The 23023-nt window shown below is 42.6% G+C and overlaps 2 protein-coding genes across 4 annotated transcripts in view; one reads left to right on the top strand and one right to left on the bottom strand.

Annotated features, from left to right (window-relative positions):
* ctbs (chitobiase, di-N-acetyl-) overlaps window positions 1-3425 on the top strand; it is a 14312-nt gene extending 10887 nt beyond the window's left edge. Inside the window, exons 6-7 of the mRNA XM_029677058.2 lie at window positions 1187-1348; window positions 1655-3425. Coding sequence (XP_029532918.1) covers window positions 1187-1348; window positions 1655-1858 — 366 coding nt within the window. The 3' untranslated portion in view covers window positions 1859-3425. The remainder of the gene's footprint in view (window positions 1-1186; window positions 1349-1654) is intronic.
* Window positions 2406-23023, bottom strand: spata1 (spermatogenesis associated 1). Of its 3 annotated transcripts, none has more exons than XM_029677055.2 (12): window positions 22731-23023; window positions 22416-22522; window positions 22062-22179; window positions 21901-21954; window positions 21271-21634; window positions 20918-21044; window positions 20734-20791; window positions 20209-20311; window positions 19989-20114; window positions 3720-3898; window positions 2992-3135; window positions 2406-2732 (listed from the first exon to the last, which is right to left on the bottom strand). In XM_029677055.2, the coding sequence occupies exons 1-12, from the start codon at window positions 22788-22790 to the stop codon at window positions 2592-2594; spliced, it is 1581 nt and encodes a 526-aa protein (XP_029532915.1). In that variant the 5' UTR covers window positions 22791-23023; the 3' UTR covers window positions 2406-2591. The 3 variants fall into 3 exon arrangements, with proteins under 3 accessions (XP_029532915.1, XP_029532916.1, XP_029532917.1); XM_029677056.2 differs by having other exon boundaries at window positions 21925-21954; XM_029677057.2 differs by having other exon boundaries at window positions 22416-22483.

Below are 23023 nucleotides of genomic sequence, written 5' to 3'. Positions count from 1 at the left end.
GCTGTAATGTAACAAAGTGGAAAAAGTCAAGGGGTCTGAACATTTTCCGAACGCACTGTATGTTCAGGAGTAAAAATTGGCTTAACAAGTCACATTGAATTTCAAACACTGATTCAACAACAAATACCACGGAGGTTTTCCAATTCCTCGCAAAGATGGGTACCTATTGGTAGATAGGTAAAATATCAAATGAAGGCATTAATAACGCTTTGGATGGTTTATTAATACGTCGACAGTTGCTGGAGAGGAATGAAACCACACGGGGTTTCCAACAGAGTTTTCAATGGCTGTAATAGGAGAACTTAGGATGGATCAACAGTGTTGTAGTTACTCACTCCACAATATTAACCTCATTGACAGAGTGGAAAGGAAGCATGTACAGAAGAAAAATATTCCAAAATATGCATCCTGTTTCCAGTAAGGCACTACCATAAAACTGCAAAAATTAACTTTGTACTAGATACAAAGTGTTATTTTTCATGCAAATCCAACATACTATACACATCATGGAGTACCACTCATCATATTTTCAAGAATGGTGGTGGCTGCATGTTATGGGTATGCTTTCTTGTTTTTTACAGTAGAGCTAAGCACAGGCAAAATCCTAGAGGAAAACCTGGTTCAATCTGCTTTCCTTTCCTAGGAGCTCAGATGCAAAAATGTAATGTCCAGCTTGTCGCTGTCTTCATCAGGGTATATCAATCTGCTTTCCAACACTGGGAGACAAACTCACTTTTCAGCAGAACAATAACCTTACCAATCTGCTTACCAAGACGACATTGAATGTTCCTGAGTGACCTGGTTGCAGTTTTGACTTAAATCTATGGCAAGACTTAAATGGCTGTTTAGCAATAATCAACAACCAATTTTGGCAGCCTATTTTAAAAATAATGTGGAACTATTGTGCAATCCAGGTGTGCAAAGCTCTTAGACTTACTCACAAAGACTCACAGCTGTAAACGCTGCCAAAAGTGATTCTAACTCAGGGGGTTGAATACTTATCTAATCAAGAGATGTATATATTTAATTATTTTCCACTTTGACAGAGTATTTTGTGTAGATCGTTGACATAAAAATGAATATTCTATGAATTTGAATCCCAATACTTTCTGTAGCAGGCACTGTACCAGGAAAAAATTAGAACATCGTCCTGCTGTCTCAACTATGTGTCTTTTTCTCTAATTAGGAAGGAGTGTGCTCCTTAGCCAAGGTTCCGTTCCGGGGTGCACCTTGTAGCGATGCAGCTGGCCGTCAGATCCCTTACAGCTTTATGATGAAACAGATCAACGGCTCTCTGTCTGGCAGGCTGTGGGACGAAGTCCAGCTGGCTCCCTACTACAACTACAAGGTATGGAGACACATTGTATAGAAAGTTTGTTGAACAAGTAGCCTAAGCCCATTTGTCTGGGCTGCTGGTGGCAAATGACAACTCAACACAAGCTGCAGCCATTTTGGGGGAAAGGCTATTTGACTGAAGTGCTGTTAGATTGAACTAACACAGTCACCTCACAACAAATCGCTTCCTCCAAATCCAATAAAACACTCTGGCTCAAGTTGAACTCTCGCCAAGGCTGCATTATCCTCGTTTGCAAAGAGGGTGCCATTGCCGCTGTTGCCCCATTACAGAGTTTGTGAACTGAACTATCATCCACAGGACCAAAGGGGACAGATCCATCAGGTGTGGTACGACGACCCAGAAAGCATTGCCCTGAAGGTGGCAAATGTACGAGAGCTGGGCCTGAAGGGCACGGGAATGTGGTGCGGCAACCTCCTGGACTACAGCAACAACTCAGTTGCCCAGGAACAGAGTCGAGACATGTGGAACGCCCTCATGGGTTGCCAAGACGCTCAGTGCTGAGAAGACTGCCTTTCCATTGGATCCTCACAGCTATTTGTTGCTAGTCAATAGATGCTTTTGTTCGAGGACAGAAGTGGGACAGAGGAACCGTAACGTGTATTCCTCTTGATCTCAGGGATGCGTACTTGCACTTCTATTTCATAGTAGTTTTTTTTTTATTGCAATTGTAAAAACATGAGCCACTTTAGAATCATGCCAACACAGATGATTGTCAAACACAGCATTGTGCCACTGTCTGAATCTTGGGATATGTGGTTGTTTTACCTACTTTAGGTGAATGCAGTCACTTTCAATAAGAGATTAAAATATGATGTAAATGTTTACGCTTCAGAAAGTCAATCCTAAAACCGCTGTGACTTTGAAGAAAATTCCATCATGAAACTCTGGATAAGAGCGTCTGCTAAATGACTTAAATGTAAATGTAAACAGTTACGAAATCTTAGTCATGGCAGATACTGTTGCTTTGATACTGTACAAATATTTGTTTTCATACTTAAGATTTTAAGATGGTAGTATCAACACAGGTAAATGATCAAATGAGAGAGTGTTCTTGCTGCAACAGGGACACGACAGTTTAATACGAACAATTGTTGTTTGGTAAACTGAAGTCATGGCTTTCACTTGATATGCATTGCAAATAGACATAACAATTTAAATGTGACCTTTTATAAAATATATAATTTGGAATCATTGTCTTCTGGAATAAGGCCACTGTGGTATTGGTAGAAGTGGCTCAGTTAGGGATGCTTTGAGCCTGTGGTCTGTCCCTTGCTCCTGCTCCAAAGCCCATGGAGCCAGAGAGAAATGTCTGGGTATTCTTCTGGGCCAGCTCAGCCTTCAAGGCTCTCAGCTCTGTGGCAGCCTGCTTCCCGAGCTGGGAGGAAATAAACAAGGAAGTACATCAATGAAAACCATTGAGCACTGTCTGTCCAGCAAAGCTCTCCACCTCCTGCCCAAGTCCCATGTAAAAGTTGATAACTGAAATGTCTGCTTCTCATATGAAATATTTTTAAACTGAGCCCTTAACATACTGTAGTTTTTCCCAGTGATATAAACAGGAATGGAAAAATAGATAATTGTATTTACATTTGTAGAGTTATGAGGGAGTCAAATTGCAATTAAGATTTTAATACCTTGATCTCTGTGATGAGCCTCATCTTGGCATCATCCACCTTCCTCCTTAGGTTGTCAATCTCATGGCTCTCTGTCATTATCTGGATAATGAGCTCATTCTGAACATGGTGGGAAGAGTACCCAATTGTCATACTTGAAGATTCCTTAATAGAAAATGTAAATGTAAAAAAAAACATTATGACATAATTTACCAACAAAGCATTTGTGTTTAGTGAGTCCACCAGATCAGAGGCAGTAGAGATGACCAGGGATGTTCATTTGATAAGTGTGTAAATTGGACCATTTTCCTGTCCTGCTAAGCAATTCAAAATGTAACGAGTACTTGGGTGTTAAGCCAAATGTATAGAGTAAAAAGCACATTCTTTAATTTAGGAATGTAGTAAAGTAAAAGTTGTCCCAAATATAAATAAAGTACAGATCCACACAAACACTACTTAAGTAGTACGTCAAAGTATTTTTACTTAAGTACTTTACACCACTGTCTATAATAATGTCATGGTCTGTATTGACCACAATATGAACTGATTCCCTCTAGTGGATGTTGTGGCACAGTCAAACTGACATTGTTGCTATGGCCTTACTGAACCATCAAACCTGAATCAACTTTGCATCCCAATAATCACTTCCTTCACAGATTTAAAAGCAAAAAAATCATTAAATAAATGTGGTGGAAACTATCCAATGTTTGGGGAGGGGAGCACACTTCAGTTGAAGGACTGATTGTTACTTTGGTGCTCGACAATCTTGCCCGCCATCTGGGCTTTCCTCCTCCATCCCTCGCCTTTAGCTGGTGTAGGATGTTATTGTAGAATATCTCCAGCTCTTGACGAAGACTTCTCAGTGTGACCTCCAAAGGGGCTGTGGCCTTCTTGGTATCAAAATAACTCCTCTTCCAACTATCACGAGCTGGAAAACAACAACAAAAGCTCTCAGGGCAAAATTGACTTGCTTTTGCTGCAGTGTCAGTTCTGAACCCATTTATTTCCAGAAAGAGTTTTGAAAAAACAAGATGAAGGTTAAATTGAGGAAGGAAAACATGATTTATTTGTTTTTTCTGTAACTCTTAAAAGCTGTAGCTATAATGCTTTATACGTTGTTAAAAGCATGTATGAGATGTTTGTTTTCTACAGTAAACAAAAATATAAACGCGACATGCAACAATTTCAAAGATTTTACTGAGTTACAGTTCATATAAGGAAATCAGTCAATTGAAATGTATTAGGCCCTAATCTATGGATTTCACATGACTGGGAATACAGATATGCATTTGTTGGTCACAGATACCTTGGGGGGGACATGGATCAGAAAACCAGTCAGTATCTGGTGTGACCACCATTTGCCTCATGCAGCACGGCATCTTCTTCGCATGGAGTTGATCAGGCTGTTGATTGTGGCCGGTGGAATGTTGTCCCACTCCTGGATATTGGCAGGAACTGGAACATGCTGTCGTACATGTCGATCCAGAGCATTCCAAACATGCTCAATTGGTGACATGTGTGGGGAGTATACAGGCCATGGAAGAACATGGACATTTTCAGCTTCCAGGAATTGTGTACAGATCCTTGCGACATGGGGCTGTGCATTATGATGGCAGTGGATGAATGGCACGACAATGGGCCTCAGGATCTCGTCACGGTATCTCTGCATTCAAATTGCCATTGATGAAATGCAATTGTGTTTGTTGTCCGTAGTTTATGCCTACCCATAACATAACCCCAGTACCACCATGGGCCACTCTGTTCACAACATTGACAACCGCAAACCGCTCACGCACATGACGCCATACACGCTGTCTGCCATCTGCCCACTACAGTTGAAACCGGGATTCATCGGTAAAGAGCACACCTCTCCAGCGTGCAAGTGGCCAGCTAAGGTGAGCATTTGTCCACAAGTCAGTTGTAGTCAGGTCAAGACCAGTTGAAGCGCTTCAGGGGAGGACCATCCTCAGGGAATTTCAGAAAAATTTAAAGTGAAACATTAAAGTTTAACGTTTTAGCTAAAACTACACTAAATATATTCACGTCACCAACTAATTGATTAAAAAACACTGTTTTGCAATGAAGTTCTACAGTAGCCTCAGCAGCACTATGTAATGAGCCGGAGGACATCTAGCTTCTGTCCTCTGAGTACATTGACTTCAATACCAAACCTAGGAGACTCATGGTTCTCACCCTCTTCCAAAGACTTACAGAGTAATTATGACCACTTCCGGAGGACATTCTCCAACCTATCAGAGCTCTTGCAGCATGAACTGACACCCATTCAAAGGATCAGAGAATGAATATAGTACTGAAAGCATAAGCTACAGCTTTCTAGCACTGCAGTGCATAACATGTGGTGAGTAGTTGACTCAAAAAGACAATAGTTGAACAGTTTTGAACAAATACATTTCTAGAGAGATTTTGTAGTATATATTTTTTCACTTTTACTTGCTAGCATCGAATGCAGCTAGCTAGTTTAGCCTACTCAAACACCCGGCTCAAACAGAGAGGGATGATATGTTAGCTAGCTGGCTGTCCAACACTGGAACTCTTCCAAGTCAAGGTAAGCTTTTGGTTTTATTAATTTATTGCCGCCTGTGGGTGTAACTACTAAACTGCTTGCTGCTGACTACACTGTACTGCATGTTTGTAGCAGGTTTACTAATGTGTTAATTCTTGTAGCTATGTTGACTATGACATGACAACAATGAAGGGACTGTGTGTAGTGGTTAGCGGTCATGACATGAAGGTTTGGCTTGGAAAGGTTTTTTCAACTGGTCACAGACAGCTGATGTGTTGTGTACTGAAGTCCACATGCGAAGGGAAAAGGTGAGAGGAGGAGAGTGCATAGTAGATAGACAACGAGCTGTTTGTATGTGGCTGCTATGAAAGTGAACTGTGTTTGCGTCTAATCAGGGGTGTATTCATTGTGCCGATTCTGTTGAAAAACATTTCTTAAACGGAATGAAACAGCGATAAACATACCTGAATTTGTCCAATAGAAACCCTTTTGTAACTGTTGGACTAATGATTACACCCTAGATCAGCTAGATGCAGGCAAAAGTGTGCAAGGCGGCATTGAATATGTCTCTGTCTGTCACCTTGACTACTCAATTCTCTCGACCTGCACACCTACGTTTTAAACTTTCATTCATAGGCTAGATTGTAGCAACCTCACGATGGGTACAGGGAAATTAGAGTATCATGTAGTAGCCTAAACCTATATTTATACATTGAGCTGGGTGAATGGAATATGAATGACAGTCATCCAATATGCTGTAATAGAAATAAAGCCATGTTCATTAAAAAAAGATCATCCTCCCTCATGTTAAACTGCACTGACCACCACTGGTGAAGACAATTAGTATGCAGATGAGCTTCCCTGAGATGGTTTCTGACAGTTTGTGCAGAACTTCTTCAGTTGTGTGAACCCACAGTTTCATCAGCTGTCTGGGTGGCATGTCTCAGACCATCCCGCCGCTGAAGAAGCCGGATGTGGAGGTCCTGGTTTGTGGTTGTGAGGCCGGTTGGACGTACTGCCAAATTCTCTAAAACAACATAGGTAGGTGGCTTATGGTAGAGAAATTAACATGAAATTCTCTGGTAACAGTTTTGGTGGACATTCCTGCACTCAGCATGCCAATTGCACGCTCCCTCAAAACTTGAGGCATCTGTGGCATTGTGTGCTAAAACTGCACATCTTAGAGTGGCCTTTTATTGTCCCCAGCACAAGGTGACACCTGTGTAATTATTTAATCAGCTTCTTGATATGCCACACCTGCCAGGTGGCTAGATTATCTTGGCAAAGGATAAATGCTCACTAACAGGGATGTAAACAAATTTGTGTACAAAATGAGAGAAATTAGCTTTTTGTGCTGGGATCTTGTATTTCAGCTCATGAAAAATGGGACCAACACTTTACATGTTGCGTTTATATCTTTGTTCAGTATAATAAGGCTCATAATGTTATGCCACTCAGTGTATAATCTACAATTTTGCAGCGATTACATTTTATGCTCAAAAGAAGCCAGTCGTAAATGTTGCATGCAACTGGCCACTATATTCCACTGTGTTTTTAATTTCTTTGTAGTTTATTTTCCCTTTTTTTTGTGTGTTTTGTGGTGTCCGGTATCCCTGGTATACCATGCTGTCACAATGCATATGGTGTATGCATTTGTAGGTCAATTTAGAAACTATAATTATTTTTGGCCTTGCACAGTAAAAGCCCCACCTTTAGATATTCGACATGCTTCTTATTGTGAGGCTTGCGCCGCAAGAGCCCCGTCTTAGGTATTCAACATACTACTTCTTATTCTTATGCATGCTACGCCTTTTACACCATTTAAGATAGAAACGCCATTCCAAGTTCAAAACGTGTGTAACGGTCTAACTTTTTTGTCCCCCCCCCCCCCCATCCGCTTTCATGACATTTCCTCAAGATTCTAAAGCTCCCCATTGTGACATAATCACTTCCAACGGCCATTCTCGGAGTGAAATCATGCAGCTTTTGACCCAAATCAGCTAATTATTCCACTTTGCAACATCTTAGACAAAGTTAAAGTGTTCCTGTCTTCATCTACTTCTCTGCTGCTCAAATATGGCATTAGGACAAAAAATACTATTCTGAGAAAGTTACAGCAGGTTAAGTAACTTCAAAAAATATTCAAAGGTATTAAATCTTCCTCTATTTTTCTGCTTGTCAAATCCCATTGCCTGTCTCTTTCTAGCCACAGCTCTCTGTGTTATTGAGATTCCAAAACTGAGCTTTTGCTAGGATACTCAGACACAGAGAGGGCAAAAATGATGAGAGTGAAGTGTGACCACAATTACTGACCACAACCACACAAATATTGGCCACATATTGACCAAAACAACTCACCACAACCACACCAACAACTGACCACAACGACTCAACCACATAACTACTGACCAACACTACTGACCACAACTTTTGCCCAAATCTACTGATTATGGAAAAAAAAAAAGATTTGAATAATATAATCAATGTACAACTTCTTAAACATTTTTTTCACAACCTCAAACGTTTAGAGCTTTAGCAAGCCCCACAACTTTACTTGTAAAGTTACCATCTAGTTATTATTATTCTTCCGCACGTTACTGCTACACCGTTTAAGCTAGAAATGTAGAAACTTTTTGATATGTTATACTTTTAAAGTTATTAAACTTTTAGTCAGTTTTCTTTGCCCAAATCCACTATCATGTGATTTCTCAAGATTCTACTGCTCCCCATTGTGCCATTCTCTGTAAATGAAATCATGCAACTTTTGACAGAAATCAGCTAATTATTCCACTTTGCCAATTTAGTAACTCCATTTTACCACATGCTCTTCCAACTTCTCCCAAACTTCCATTTTGACCACTAACGCAACAAGTTAGAGAAACATTTTCAAAGGTATTAAATCTTCCCCTACTTCTCTGCTTGTCAAACCCGAAAGCGTGTTAGAAATTGGTACATACGAAATCGTATGTACCAATCTCTAGGTAAAGCCGTTTTAGTAACCCATCGCCCGCTATCTTCTAGCCACAGCTCTGTCATCTTTGAGATTGCAAAACAGAAATGTTGCTAGGATACTCAGACACAGAGGACCAAAATTAAGAGGAGAAGTGACCACAATTATTGACCATATTACAATTGAACCACACAACTACAGACCACAACCACACAACTACTGAACACAACTACTTATCAAAACAAGTAACCACATCTACAACAATTTACCGCAAAAACACAACTGCTTACCATATCTAGTGACCACAACCACATAACTTCTTACCACATCTAGAGACCACAACCACACAACTTCAGACCATATCTAGTGACCACAACCGCTTACCACAACCACACAACTTCTGACCACATCTAGTGATCACAACCACACAACTTCTGACCACACAACTTCTGATCACACATTTAACTACTGACAATATCCACACAACTTTTGAACAACCACACAACTATTGACCTCAACATCACAAATTCTGAAATCTAGTGAACACAACCACACGGCTCCTGACGTCAACCACATAACTTCTGACTGCAACCACATAACTACATACCACATCTAGTGACCACAACCACAGAACTTTAGAACACAACCACACAAGCGCTTACCACAACTTCTGACCACATCTAATGACCACAACCACACTACTGCTTACCACAACCACACAATTACATTACTGACAACAACCATACAACTTCTGAACACAACCACACTAGTGCTTACCACATCTAGTAACCACACAACTACTCACCCAAACTTCTGACCTCAACCGCACAACTTCTCACCACATCTATTAACCACAACCACACATTTACATATCGCGACCACACAACTTCTGATCACACATTTAAATACTGACCATATCCATGCAACTTTTGACCACAACCACATGACTACTGACCACAACTTCTGACCTCAACCACACAACTGCTTACCACACCTAGTGACCACAACCACAACTATTGACCACAACCACACAACTACTGAAGCACATAACTACTGAACCGCATATATTGACTACAATCACACAACTTTAGACCACATATATTGACCACAACCTTTGACCACAATCACACAACTTCCGACCACATCTAGTCACCACAAAATTACTAGAGGTCGACCGATTAATCGGAATGGCCGATTAATTAGGGCCGATTTCAAGTTTTCATAACAATCGGAAATCTATATTTTTGGGCACCGATTTGGCCAATTTATAATTTAAAAGATACATTTTACACCTTTATTTAACTAGGCAAGTCAGATAAGAACACATTCTTATTTTCAATGATGGCCTAGGAACGTTGGGTTAATTGCCTTGTTCAGGGGCAGAACGACAGATTTTTACCTTGTCAGCTCGGGGATTCAATCTTGCAACCTTACGGTTAACTAGTCCAACGCTCTAACCACCTGCCTCACAAGGAGCCTGCCTGTTTCGCGAATGCAGTAAGAAGCCAAGGTAAGTTGCTAGCTAGCATTAAACTTATCTTATGAAAAACAATCAATCAATCATAATCACTAGTTAACTACACATGGTTGATGATATTACTAGTTTATCTAGCGTGTCCTGCGTTGCATATAATCGATGCGGTGCACATTCACGGAAAAAGGACCGTAGTTGCTCCAACGTGTACCTAACCATAAACATCAATGCTTTCTTAAAATCAATACACAGAAGTATATATTTTTAAACCTGCATATTTAGCTAAAAGAAATCCAGGTTAGCAGGCAATATTAACCAGGTGAAATTGTGTCACTTCACTTGCGTTCATTGCACTCAGTCAGGGTATATGCGATAACAATAAACGTTTTGTTTTCGAAATGATAGTTTCAGGATTCGACCATATTAATGACCAAAGGCTCGTATTTCTGTGTGTTATTATGTTATAATTAAGCCTATGATTTGATATTTGATAAAGCAGTCTGACTGAGCGATGCTAGGCAGCAGCAGGCTCGTTAGCATTCATTCAAACAGCACTTTTGTGCGTTTTGCCAGCAGCTCTTCACTGTGCTTCGAGCATTGCGCTGTTTATGACTTCAAGCCTATCAACTCCCGAGATTAGGCTGGTGTAACCGATGTGAAATGGCTAGCTAGTTAGCGGGGTGCGTGCTAATAGCGTTTCAAACGTCACTCACTCTGAGACTTGGACTCACTCCTTTGCATTAGCGTAGCCTCTTCTGTAGCCTGTCAACTATGTGTCTGTCTATCCCTGTTCTTTCCTCTCTGCACAGACCATACAAACGCTCCAACCGCGCGGCCACCCTAATCTGGTGGTCCCAGCGCGCACGACCCACGTGGAGTTCCAGGTCTCCGGTAGCCTCTGGAACTGCCGATCTGCGGCCAACAAGGCCGAGTTCATCTCAGCCTATGCCTCCCTCCAGTCCCTCGACTTCTTGGCACTGACGGAAACATGGATCACCACAGATAACACTGCTACTCCTACTGCTCTCTCTTCGTCCGCCCACGTGTTCTCGCACACCCCGAGAGCTTCTGGTCAGCGGGGTGGTGGCACCGGGATCCTCATCTCTCCCAAGTGGTCATTCTCTCTTTCTCCCCTTACCCATCTGTCTATCGCCTCCTTTGAATTCCATGCTGTCACAGTTACCAGCCCTTTCAAGCTTAACATCCTTATCATTTATCGCCCTCCAGGTTCCTCGGAGAGTTCATCAATGAGCTTGATGCCTTGATAAGCTCCTTTCCTGAGGACGGCTCACCTCTCACAGTTCTGGGCGACTTTAACCTCCCCACGTCTACCTTTGACTCTTTCCTCTCTGCCTCCTTCTTTCCACTCCTCTCCTCTTTTGACCTCTCCCTCTCACCTTCCCCCTACTCACAAGGCAGGCAATACGCTCGACCTCATCTTTACTAGATGCTGTTCTTCCACTAACCTCATTGCAACTCCCTCCAAGTCTCCGACCACTACCTTGTATCCTTTTCCCTCTCGCTCTCATCCAACACTTCCCACACTGCCCCTACTCGGATGGTATCGCGCCGTCCCAACCTTCGCTCTCTCTCCCCCGCTACTCTCTCCTCTTCCATCCTATCATCTCTTCCCTCTGCTCAAACCTTCTCAACCTATCTCCTGATTCTGCCTCCTCAACCCTCCTCTCCTCCCTTTCTGCATCCTTTGACTCTCTATGTCCCCTATCCTCCAGGCCGGCTCGGTCCTCCCCTCCCGCTCCGTGGCTCGACGACTCATTGCGAGCTCACAGAACAGGGCTCCGGGCAGCCGAGCGGAAATGGAGGAAAACTCCGCCTCCCTGCGGACCTGGCATCCTTTCACTCCCTCCTCTCTACATTTTCCTCTTCTGTTGCTGCTGCTAAAGCCACTTTCTACCACTCTAAATTCCAAGCATCTGCCTCTAACCCTAGGAAGCTCTTTGCCACCTTCTCCTCCCTCCTGAATCCCCCTCCTCCTCTCTGCAGATGACTTCGTCAACCATTTTGAAAAGAAGGTCGACGACATCCGATCCTCGTTTGCTAAGTCAAACGACACCGCTGGTTCTGCTCACACTGCCCTACCCTGTGCTCTGACCTCTTTCTCCCCTCTCTCTCCAGATGAAATCTCGCGTCTTGTGACGGCCGGCCGCCCAACAACCTGCCCGCTTGACCCTATCCCCTCCTCTCTTCTCCAGACCATTTCCGGAGACCTTCTCCCTTACCTCACCTCGCTCATCAACTCATCCCCGACCGCTGGCTACGTCCCTTCCGTCTTCAAGAGAGCGAGAGTTGCACCCCTTCTGAAAAAACCTACACTCGATCCCTCCGATGTCAACAACTACAGACCAGTATCCCTTCTTTCTTTTCTCTCCAAAACCCTTGAACGTGCCGTCCTTGGCCAGCTCTCCCGCTATCTCTCTCAGAATGACCTTCTTGATCCAAATCAGTCAGGTTTCAAGACTAGTCATTCAACTGAGACTGCTCTTCTCTGTATCACGGAGGCGCTCCGCACTGCCAAAGCTAACTCTCTCTCCTCTGCTCTCATCCTTCTAGACCTATCGGCTGCCTTCGATACTGTGAACCATCAGATCCTCCTCTCCACCCTCTCCGAGTTGGGCATCTCCGGCGCAGCCCACGCTTGGATTGCGTCCTACCTGACAGGTCGCTCCTACCAGTTGGCGTGGCGAGAATCCGTCTCCTCACCACGTGCTCTCACCACTGGTGTCCCCCAGGGCTCTGTTCTAGGCCCTCTCCTATTCTCGCTATACACCAAGTCACTTGGCTCTGTCATAACCTCACATGGTCTCTCCTATCATTGTTATGCAGACGACACACAATTAATCTTCTCCTTTCCCCCTTCTGATGACCACCTCAAGCTGAACCTCGGCAAGACGGAGCTGCTCTTCCTCCCGGGGAAGGACTGCCCGTTCCATGATCTCGCCATCACGGTTGACAACTCCACTGTGTCCTCCTCCCAGAGCGCTAAGAACCTTGGCGTGATCCTGGACAACACCCTGTCGTTCTCAACTAACATCAAGGCGGTGGCCCGTTCCTGTAGGTTCATGCTCTACAACATCCGCAGAGTACGACCCTGCCTCACACAGGAAGCGGCGCAGGTCCTAATCCAGGCACTTGTCATCTCCCGTCTGGATTACTGCAACTCGCTGTTGGCTGGGCTCCCTGCCTGTGCCATTAAACCCCTACAACTCATCCAGAACGCCGCAGCCCGTCTGGTGTTCAACCTTCCCAAGTTCTCTCACGTCACCCCGCTCCTCCGCTCTCTCCACTGGCTTCCAGTTGAAGCTCGCATCCGTTACAAGACCATGGTGCTTGCCTACGGAGCTGTGAGGGGAACGGCACCTCAGTACCTCCAGGCTCTGATCAGGCCCTACACCCAAACAAGGGCACTGCGTTCATCCACCTCTGGCCTGCTCGCCTCCCTACCACTGAGGAAGTACAGTTCCCGCTCAGCCCAGTCAAAACTGTTCGCTGCTCTGGCCCCCCAATGGTGGAACAAACTCCCTCACGACGCCAGGACAGCGGAGTCAATCACCACCTTCCGGAGACACCTGAAACCCCACCTCTTTAAGGAATACCTAGGATAGGATAAAGTAATCCTTCTCACCCCCCCCTTAAAAGTTTTAGATGCACTATTGTAAAGTGGCTGCTCCACTGGATGTCATAAGGTGAATGCACCAATTTGTAAGTCGCTCTGGATAAGAGCGTCTGCTAAATGACTTAAATGTAAATGTAAATGAGTAGTTGTTCCCCTTGCTCTGCATGGCTAACGCTGTTTCGAGGGTGGCTGTTGTCGATGTGTTCCTCGTTCAAGCCCAGGTAGGAGCGAGGAGAGGAACGTAAGCTATACTGTTAAACTGGCAATACTAAAGTATCTAAAAGAGCATCCAATAGTCAAAGGTATATGGAATACAAATGGTATAGAGAGAAATAGTCCTATAAATACTATATGAACTACAACCTAAAACCTCTTACCTTGGAATATTGAAGTCTCATGTTAAAAAGAACCACCAGCTTTCATATGTTCTCATGTTCTGAGCAAGGAACTTAAACGTTAGCTTTTTAACATGGCACATAATTGCACTTTTACTTTCTTCTCCAACACTTTGTTTTTGCATTATTTAAACCAAATTGAACATGTTTCATTATTTATTTGAGGCTAAATGGATTTTTATTGTTGTTTTATATTAAGTTAAAATAAGTGTTCATTCAGTATTGTTGTAATTGTCATTATTACAAATAAATGAATCAAAATCGTCTGATTAATCGGTATCTGACTTTTTTGGTCCTCCAATAATCGGTATCAGTGTTGAAAAATCATAATCGGTCGACCTCTAAAAATTACACACCACAACCACTCAACTTCTGACCATATCCACACAACTCTTGACTACAACCACTCAACTCCTGACCGCAACCACAACTTCTGACCACAACCACCCAACTGCTTACCACATAACTTCTGACTGCAACCACACAACTACTGACCATAACCACACAACTGCTTATCACATCTAGTGAAAACAACCACACAACTTTTGACCACAACCAAACTTCTGAACATAACCACACAACTACCAACCACAACTATTGAACCACATAAGTACTGACCACAAAGTCTGGCCAAATCTACTGACCACCAATGGGAATTAAATATGATTTCACAATTTGAATAATAATGATTTCACAATTTGAATCACCACCACAACTACTGAACCACATAACTACTGACCCCAAATTCTGACCTCAACCGCACTACTTCTGACCACATCTAGTGACCACAACCACACAACTCCTGACCTAAACAGCTAAATTAATGACCACAACCACACAACAGCTTACCACATCTAGTGACCACAACCACACAACTTTTGACCACAACCACACAACTATCGAGCACAGCCACACAACCTCTGACCAAACATCTACAGTATCTACTGACCGTATTCTCACAACTTATAACCACAACCACACAACTACAGACCACAACTATTGAACCACTATTGACTACTACTACTGACCACAAATTCTGACCAAATCTAATGACTATCGATGGGAATTTAAAATGATTTCACAATTTGAATAATAAATAATAATAATAATAATTTGAGGTATGTCTCAATTGAGTTGCTTGTATACAACTTTTTGATATCTGTTATACTTTTTACATTATTCACTTTCTTGTCCTCTTTTTCTCCTCCATCCTCTTTCATTGGATTTCTCAAGATTCTAAGGCTCTCCATTGTGACATCCCTTCCAACTGCCATTCTCTGTAAGTGAAATCAGTTAACTTTTGACCCAAATTAGCTAATAATTCCACTTTGCAACAATTTAGGAACACTAACTTTTTGTCTATCATCGTCTACTAATCTGCTATTCATATCTGTTTGCGGAATCAAAATATTCACTATGGAACTTACAGTATAGCTGTTTTTGTAACTCCATTACCATGCGTTCTTCCAACTTTTCCCAAACAACTGCCATTTGGATCAGTAACGCAACAAGGTACATAAACATGTTATCTAATTGTCTGCTTGTCAATTCTGCATTCGAAATCGTGCGTGCCAATCTGTAACTAGAGCCGTTTTAGTAACACATAGCCGGTCTCTTTCTAGCTGCTGTAAATCATGTCATAAACTAGCAGATTCATTATTTACCAACAATTGCTGCAAATTGCAATAAAAGTACGTAACGTTTTAAAGTTTACTTTCCGTGTTGGTCGAAAACACTATCATCAATCTAGCAAAGGCGTTTTGTGGGTCAGAGTGCAGTATTTAGTTCATATTAAAGCACAACTTTACTGTATTTTAGCATGTTTCTCACACTTTAACTAAAAGGCAACAGTGTTGTCAAGGCTACTGTTGCCTAGGAATCCTTTACTCACTGGAATGAATGTCTTCCTAGCTCTTCAAATTCCCACGATTTGTCAATTTGTTTCAGACCAAAGAGCTGGCGTTAGGATTAAGAATACTTTCCCGGTCTGGACGACCTGGAATGATAAAGAGAAGATTTCTAATGCTTACTAGCTTTGTCCTCCTTTTCCCGGATCATGCTAAGTGCTCTAAATAACTTAACTGGCTAGTTTGCCTGTCTATATAGAGAAGGCTGGGCTGTACACCTCTAACTAGATAGAGTAGATTAGGAATATCTTCTACCCAATAAAAAGTTACAGCTGTTTGCCAGAGTTAAGAGTGACAAAAAGTTGCCAGTTCACGTCTACTAACAGGTCTCTGGGTCATCAATGAGCAGCCTAAACGGAGCCATTGCTATGGGATACTCAGACATAGAGGGCAAAAATGATGACGAGGGTGAAGGAAGTGACCACAGTTACTGACCACAACTAGGGCTGTGGCGGTAATTTTCTTTTTTCAGATGGTGATTGTCAAGCAAATAGCTGTCGGTCTCGTGGTAATTGACCATTAACAAACACATTTAGCATCTCCTGGCTTCCTCGCATAGCCTACAAGCCACTTATGCAGACCTTTGGAACATCTACATTTTAATAAGTCTAATAAATCCATGTAATAGAGCCTACACCATCACAATAAATTTGTTATTTATTTTAGACCGGTCTAAAGAATGATATGAAGAAAATGTAGTCTAGAAGAAGAGAATAGAATACTCTGAGTTGGCTATACAACCACACAACTTCTGACTACAACCACACAACTTCTGACTAAAACCACACAACTTCTGACTACATCACAACCACACAACTTCTGACTACAACACAACCACACAACTTCTGACTTAAACCACAGAACTACTGACTACAACCACACATTTCTGACTACAAACACACAACTACTGGCAACAACCACACTACTTCTGACTACAACCACATTAGTACTGACCACCACCACTACTGACCACCACCACACTAGTACTGACCACAACGAAACTACTGTTGACCACAACCACATGACTTCTGACCATAACCACACAGCTACTGATCTCAACCACTCAACTGCTGACAAACTTCTGACCACAGCCACACAACTTCTGACCACATCTAGTGACCACAACCACACAGTTACTGCCAACAACCACACAACGTCTGACCACAGCCACACAACTTCTGATCACATCTAGTGACCACAACCACACAACGTCTGACCACAATCGCACAACTTCTGACCACATGTAGTGACAACAACCACACAGTGACTGCCAACAACCACGCAACGTCTGACCACAGCCACACAACTTCTGACCACATCCACACATCGTCTGACCACAGCTACACAATGCCTGACCACATCTAGTGACAACAACCACAGTTACTGACCACAACCACACAACTGCTTACCACAATTATTGACCACGACCAAACTGCTGACCACAACCACACGATTGCTGACCACAACCACACAAATCTTGACCACATCTATTGAACACAACCACACTATTAACAACAACCACACAACTTCTCACAACAACCACACTACTGCTGACCACATCTAGTGAACACAACACTACTGACACATCTATTGAACACAACCACACAACTACTGACACACCTTCTGACCACAACCACACAACTACTGACACACCTTCTGACCACAACCACACAACTACTGACACACCTTCTGACCACAACCACACAACTACTGACCTCAACCACACACCTTCGGACCACAACCACACAACTACTGACACATCTAGCGAACACAACTACACAACTACTGACACATCTAGTGAACACAACTATACCACTACTGACACATCCACACAACTACTGAGACATCTAGTGAATACAACCACACAACTACTGACAGATCTATTGAACACAACCACACAACTTCTGACCGCAACCACACAACTACTGACCTTAACCACACACCTGAACACAACCACACCACTACTGACACATATATTGAACACAACCACACAACTACTGACACATCTAGTGAACACAACCACACCACCACTGACACATGTATTGAACATAACCACACAACTTCTGACCACAACCACACAACTACTGACCTCAACCACACAACTACTGACTACAACCACGCAACTTCTGACCACTAGCCACGCAACTTCTAACCACTGACCACACAACTACTGACCACAACCACACAACTGCTTACCACATTTTTATTTATATTTATTTAACCAGGTAGGCTAGTTGAGAACAAGTTCTTATTTGCAACTGCGACCTGGCCAAGATAAAGCGTAGGAATTTGACACATACAACAACACAGAGTTACACATGGAATAAAACATACAGTCAATAATACAGTAGAACAAAAGAAAACAAAACGTCTATATACAGTGAGTGCAAATGAGGTAAGTTAAGGAAATAAATAGGCCATGGTGGCGAAGTAATTACAATATGGCAATTAAACGCTGGAATGGTAGATCGGCAGAAGATGAATGTGCAGGTAGAGATACTGGGGTGCAAAGGAGCAAAATAAATAAATAAATACCAGTATGGGGATGAGGTAGGTAGATAGATGGGCTGTTTACAGATGGGCTATGTACAGGTGTGTCACGAGTGGCGCTCGGCGGTCGTCGTCACCGGCCTATTAGCTGCCACTGATTGTCTTTCCTCCCCCTCCTTGTATGTTTATTGGTAGCACCTGTTTATGTATGATTAGTTTGTCTTTATTAGACAGCCTGGTTGTTGTGCGGGATTATTTCAGTGTAACCTTCGGCTCTGTTGTAGAGGTACGTGTTAGTGCCTGGTCGTGACTTTTCCGTTGTACATTTTCATTCCCTGTGTTTGGGGCCGTTACTATTGTGAGCACCCTGAGGTGCGTTGGTGCTATTAAAGACGCACAGCATTGCACTCTCTGTCTCCTGCGTTTGACTCCACACCCACGACACCCGGAGCATTACAAGGTGCAGTGATCTGTAAGCTGCTCTGACAGCTGGTGCTTAAAGCTAGTGAGGGAGATGTGAGTCTCCAGCTTCAGATATTTTTGCAATTTGTTCCAGTCATGGGCAGCAAAGAACTGGAAGGAAAGACGACCAAAGGAGGAATTGGCTTGGGGGTGACTAGTGAGATATACCTGCTGGAGCGCGTGCTACGAGTGGGTGCTGCTATGGTGACCAGTGAGCTGAGATAAGGCGGGGCTTTACCTAGCAGAGACTTGTAGATAACCTGTAGCCAGTGGGTTTGGCGACGAGTATGAAGCGAGGGCCAACCAACGAGAGCGTACAGGTCGCAATGGTGGGTAGTGTATGGGGCTTTGGTGACAAAACGGATGGCACTGTGATAGACTGCATCCAGTTTGTTGAGTAGAGTGTTGGAGGCTATTTTATAGATGACATCGCCGAAGTCGAGGATCGGTAGGATGGTCAATTTTACGAGGGTATGTTTGGCAGCATGAGTGAAGGATGCTTTGTTGCGATATAGGAAGCCGATTCTAGATTTAATTTTGGATTGGAGATGCTTAAAGTGAGTCTGAAAGGAGAGTTCACAGTCTAACCAGACACCCGGGTATTTGTAGTTTTCCACGTATTCTAAGTCAGAGCCGTCCAGAGTAGTGATGCTGGACAGGCGAGCAGGTGCGGGCAGTGATCAATTGAATAGCATACATTTAATTTTACTTGCGTTTAAGAGCAGTTGGAGGCCACGGAAGGAGAGTTGTATGGCACTGATGACACACAACCACACAACTACTGACCAAATCTACTGACCAGTAGTGACTATCTGTGGGAATTTAAAATTATTTCACTATTCAAATAATATAATCAAAGTACAACTTTTTAAACTTTCACTACCACAACAATACTTTCAAAGAGCATTAGCAAGCCTCACAACATTAAATGTAAAGTTTCAATCTAGTTATTATTATTATGACCATGACAATTATGCATCACAATAGTATTGTCTATGTTGTAGGGCAGGTCAGTAACTTATTTTGCTGTGCCCTGTCGCACAGATTATTTTATAGTTAAACAAGCTAGTTGGTATTTAATCTGGATCATAATGAGATGCTAATATATTAGAAGGGGGTCAGGTGTGCTTTTGTCATATCCTGAAACAAGGGTGCAAAAGAACTAGTCCAGACATACACCACCTTGATTTCGACGGTGTCTGTTCTGGGCCAGCAAGTCTTTTCCTTTTCTCAGTAACTCTTGTCTTGTCTGTTCTAGTTGCTTTCTCTCCTCTTTTGCCATCTTAATTTCCTCTATCAGTTCATCTCCTGAGGGAAGGAAGAAACATACCATGTCATTTGCGCCTTACATTTCAGCAACAACAATATGGATGACTGAGACATGACAGAAATGCCTGCTTACTACTTGATAGGAAGACCGAGGCAGACGTTTTACGAGTGCCCAGGGTTGGGGCGGGGTGTGGAGAGGCGTACTGTGTAGGCATAGTTACTGGGTGTTCAGATACCTACATGAAAATAAATGATTGGTAAAACATAATTAAAACATTTTGTAGAAGCAAATTGATTTCGGTGTGCATGCCAAGAAAATAGTTTAAGTACTCCTCGCTGCTTCTCTAGACCTATTTCCCTGACTTAGACCCCCTTTTAAATTCAAACCCACCTGCTGGCTGTGGAATTTTGAAGCAGTAACAAAGCCACGCAGTATTTTACAAGGCGCGGGTAATTTACAGTACAACTACTCTTGAGTTGACTCAACAACCTCTCTTGGTGTGCAGGACTTGATGGAACTACACCTTTAAAAAAAACAATTGAATGGGCTTGCAGATGTTCAATAGTCTGGCTATGACATAAAAACATGGTAATTGTAACTGATTTTGGCATAATGTCATTTCAGTAAGTATGTTAGCAGCATGCAAGCATATCTTACCTCATTTTGTTTATTCCTGATATACTTCAGTGTCTGTGCATCTTTAGATTTCTTAAACCTCCAAAGAGAGAAAAATAAATGTGGGTTTACAAATTTTATATGACTGTAACCAGGGTTTAAATAGCTCTGATGGTGGTAGAGCTCTTCCTCTCTGTTATGGCAAAAGTGTTCCTCTGTGTGTTACCTGTGTGGGGTGGGAGAAAACACAGAATCCTTATCTTCCAGTGACTCTGGAACCCCCGAATCGGTGGCTCGGTTTCTCTTGAAACGCTGTTTCTTCTTAGCAGGTGCCACCTTCCCCACAACTGATTCTGTCAAAATGAATTGAAAGTAAATGGTTGTAACAACATCTCTGTCTGTTACAACAAGTACAAGGTTGACTTGCTTTTCAGAAATGTCAGTTCAAAGTACACTCCAAAATCTAAGTTTTTCAATTTCATACCAGCACTTTTCAGGTACGACCCCCCCCCCCCCCCCCACACACCAAAAAAAGAAAAAAAAATGGATTTTGTAGTGACCTATCCCTTTAACGCTCACCTTTAGCCTCTATGACACACTGGGGTGGCCCCTGGGCTTGGGCCTTCCACAGGAGGAGTTCATCCTCAGCGCACCTAGACTGCTGAGAGGAGAGAAGGTCCTCCTCGTTCTCCTCTGTAGAGCAATAGCTCTCCTCTTCCTTCGCCTCCTCATCGGGGCTGGGGGAGGAAGGGGGCTGTGGCTGGAGACCCTGGGGGATCTGAGGGAATTTAAAAGGCTCTTTTGTCCCTGTTGGCATTCCTTGCACTCTGGCAGTGTAGTAAATCTGGGGGTCTGTGGAGTGGGTGTTGGGGGTGAGGGACTGTGAACAGACACTGTTGTCGCTCTCCACCCTGGGCAACAGGTACAGCTCTGGCTGAGGGGCCTGGAGAGTAGAAGACCATGACATAAGGACAAGGCATGCAACAAACTTATTATAAATAGATGTATTTTTTTTCACTTAAAAAAATATTATACTATCTACAGTGCCTTCAGAAAGTATTCATACCCCTTGACCTATTCTACATTTTGCCATTATGGGGTATTGTGTGTAAATTCAGGTTGTAACACAACAAATAAGTCAAGGGGTATGAATACTTTCTGAAGGCACAATATAAAACATATTTTAACATTTAAGCGGAATGTGCATACATATGGAGGGGCAAAATACTTCACTTTCAAATCCCTTTCTTGTTTGGCTTTGACCTATTAAAAAAAATACAAATGCAACAATGAATCACCTCATGCCAGTTTACCAAATAAAACACAAGCGAAAAGCAACTGTGTCCCTGAACCAGGCCCGCTATACTCACCAATGCCAAGCTTCGGCCCACACATTTTAAAAAGGAAAGCTTGTCAATATCTCTCTCAGCTCCGAGGAGAATGCCAAGCTCACTCCTGAGAGTTCTGAGAGATATATCAGGATACACCCTGGCATGAAAACAACAATTTACAGTGAAGAGGCACTATGTTCAAAAACATTTTCACATCAAAGAAATATGGGTGAAGAGGACAACCATCAAAGTATCTTGTTAACTGCAGATTAAACAGTCTTCTTGACCTCTTCTGTACATGAATATTACTACAGATTGTAGGCTATACTGGTCTCATTATTTGCAGTAACCATATGCTACTTCTGAATAGAAAACATTTAATAAATATCTCACCTGATGAATCCAGCAGATATGAAGCTCTTTGTGGCTTCAACCGGCACTCTATTCAGTTTTAAGTTCCACTGTTCATTTGGTACAAACAGCACATGGAGCTCAACAAACTAACAAGAAAGCAATCGAAATTAATACGCATTGGAGCTTCTTACACTTTGCCCTAACAGGGATTGGTTTTCCAAAAAGCAAAGTTCACCAAGAAAGAGGATATAAAGGTTATTGCGGTAGACAGATGGTGATAATCTTTTTTCTTGAGTACATAAAATGTAAAATAATAAAACCACGACATAATGGTGCAATGTATAGCCTACATACCTTTCTACTTGTTAGTCGTCTCTCATCGGGATATCTAATAGACTTGCACGAGGATTCCATTTTCAACAAGCCTCACATATTCTAAGAAATAATCTGTTTGACGAAGGCATCAAGTTTTTCCATGATAAATTGTGTTATTTTCACAGAATAAGAAGTAGGATACGGGCTGTTTTCTTTCTTCTCATAAAAGCTTGTGGATGTGTTGCGCTTTGCTTGTCCAGGTTGCGGAGTGGAGGAGTGGACTGCTAAGTAACAATCTCTTGTGAAGTCAAACAGAGCCAATCTATCTTTAT

The sequence above is a fragment of the Oncorhynchus nerka genome, linkage group LG13, assembly GCF_034236695.1.
Source record: "Oncorhynchus nerka isolate Pitt River linkage group LG13, Oner_Uvic_2.0, whole genome shotgun sequence".
Taxonomy (NCBI): domain Eukaryota; kingdom Metazoa; phylum Chordata; class Actinopteri; order Salmoniformes; family Salmonidae; genus Oncorhynchus; species Oncorhynchus nerka.
The sequence above is the reverse complement of the archived record's forward strand: the minus strand, read 5'-3'. Positions and strand labels throughout refer to the sequence as shown.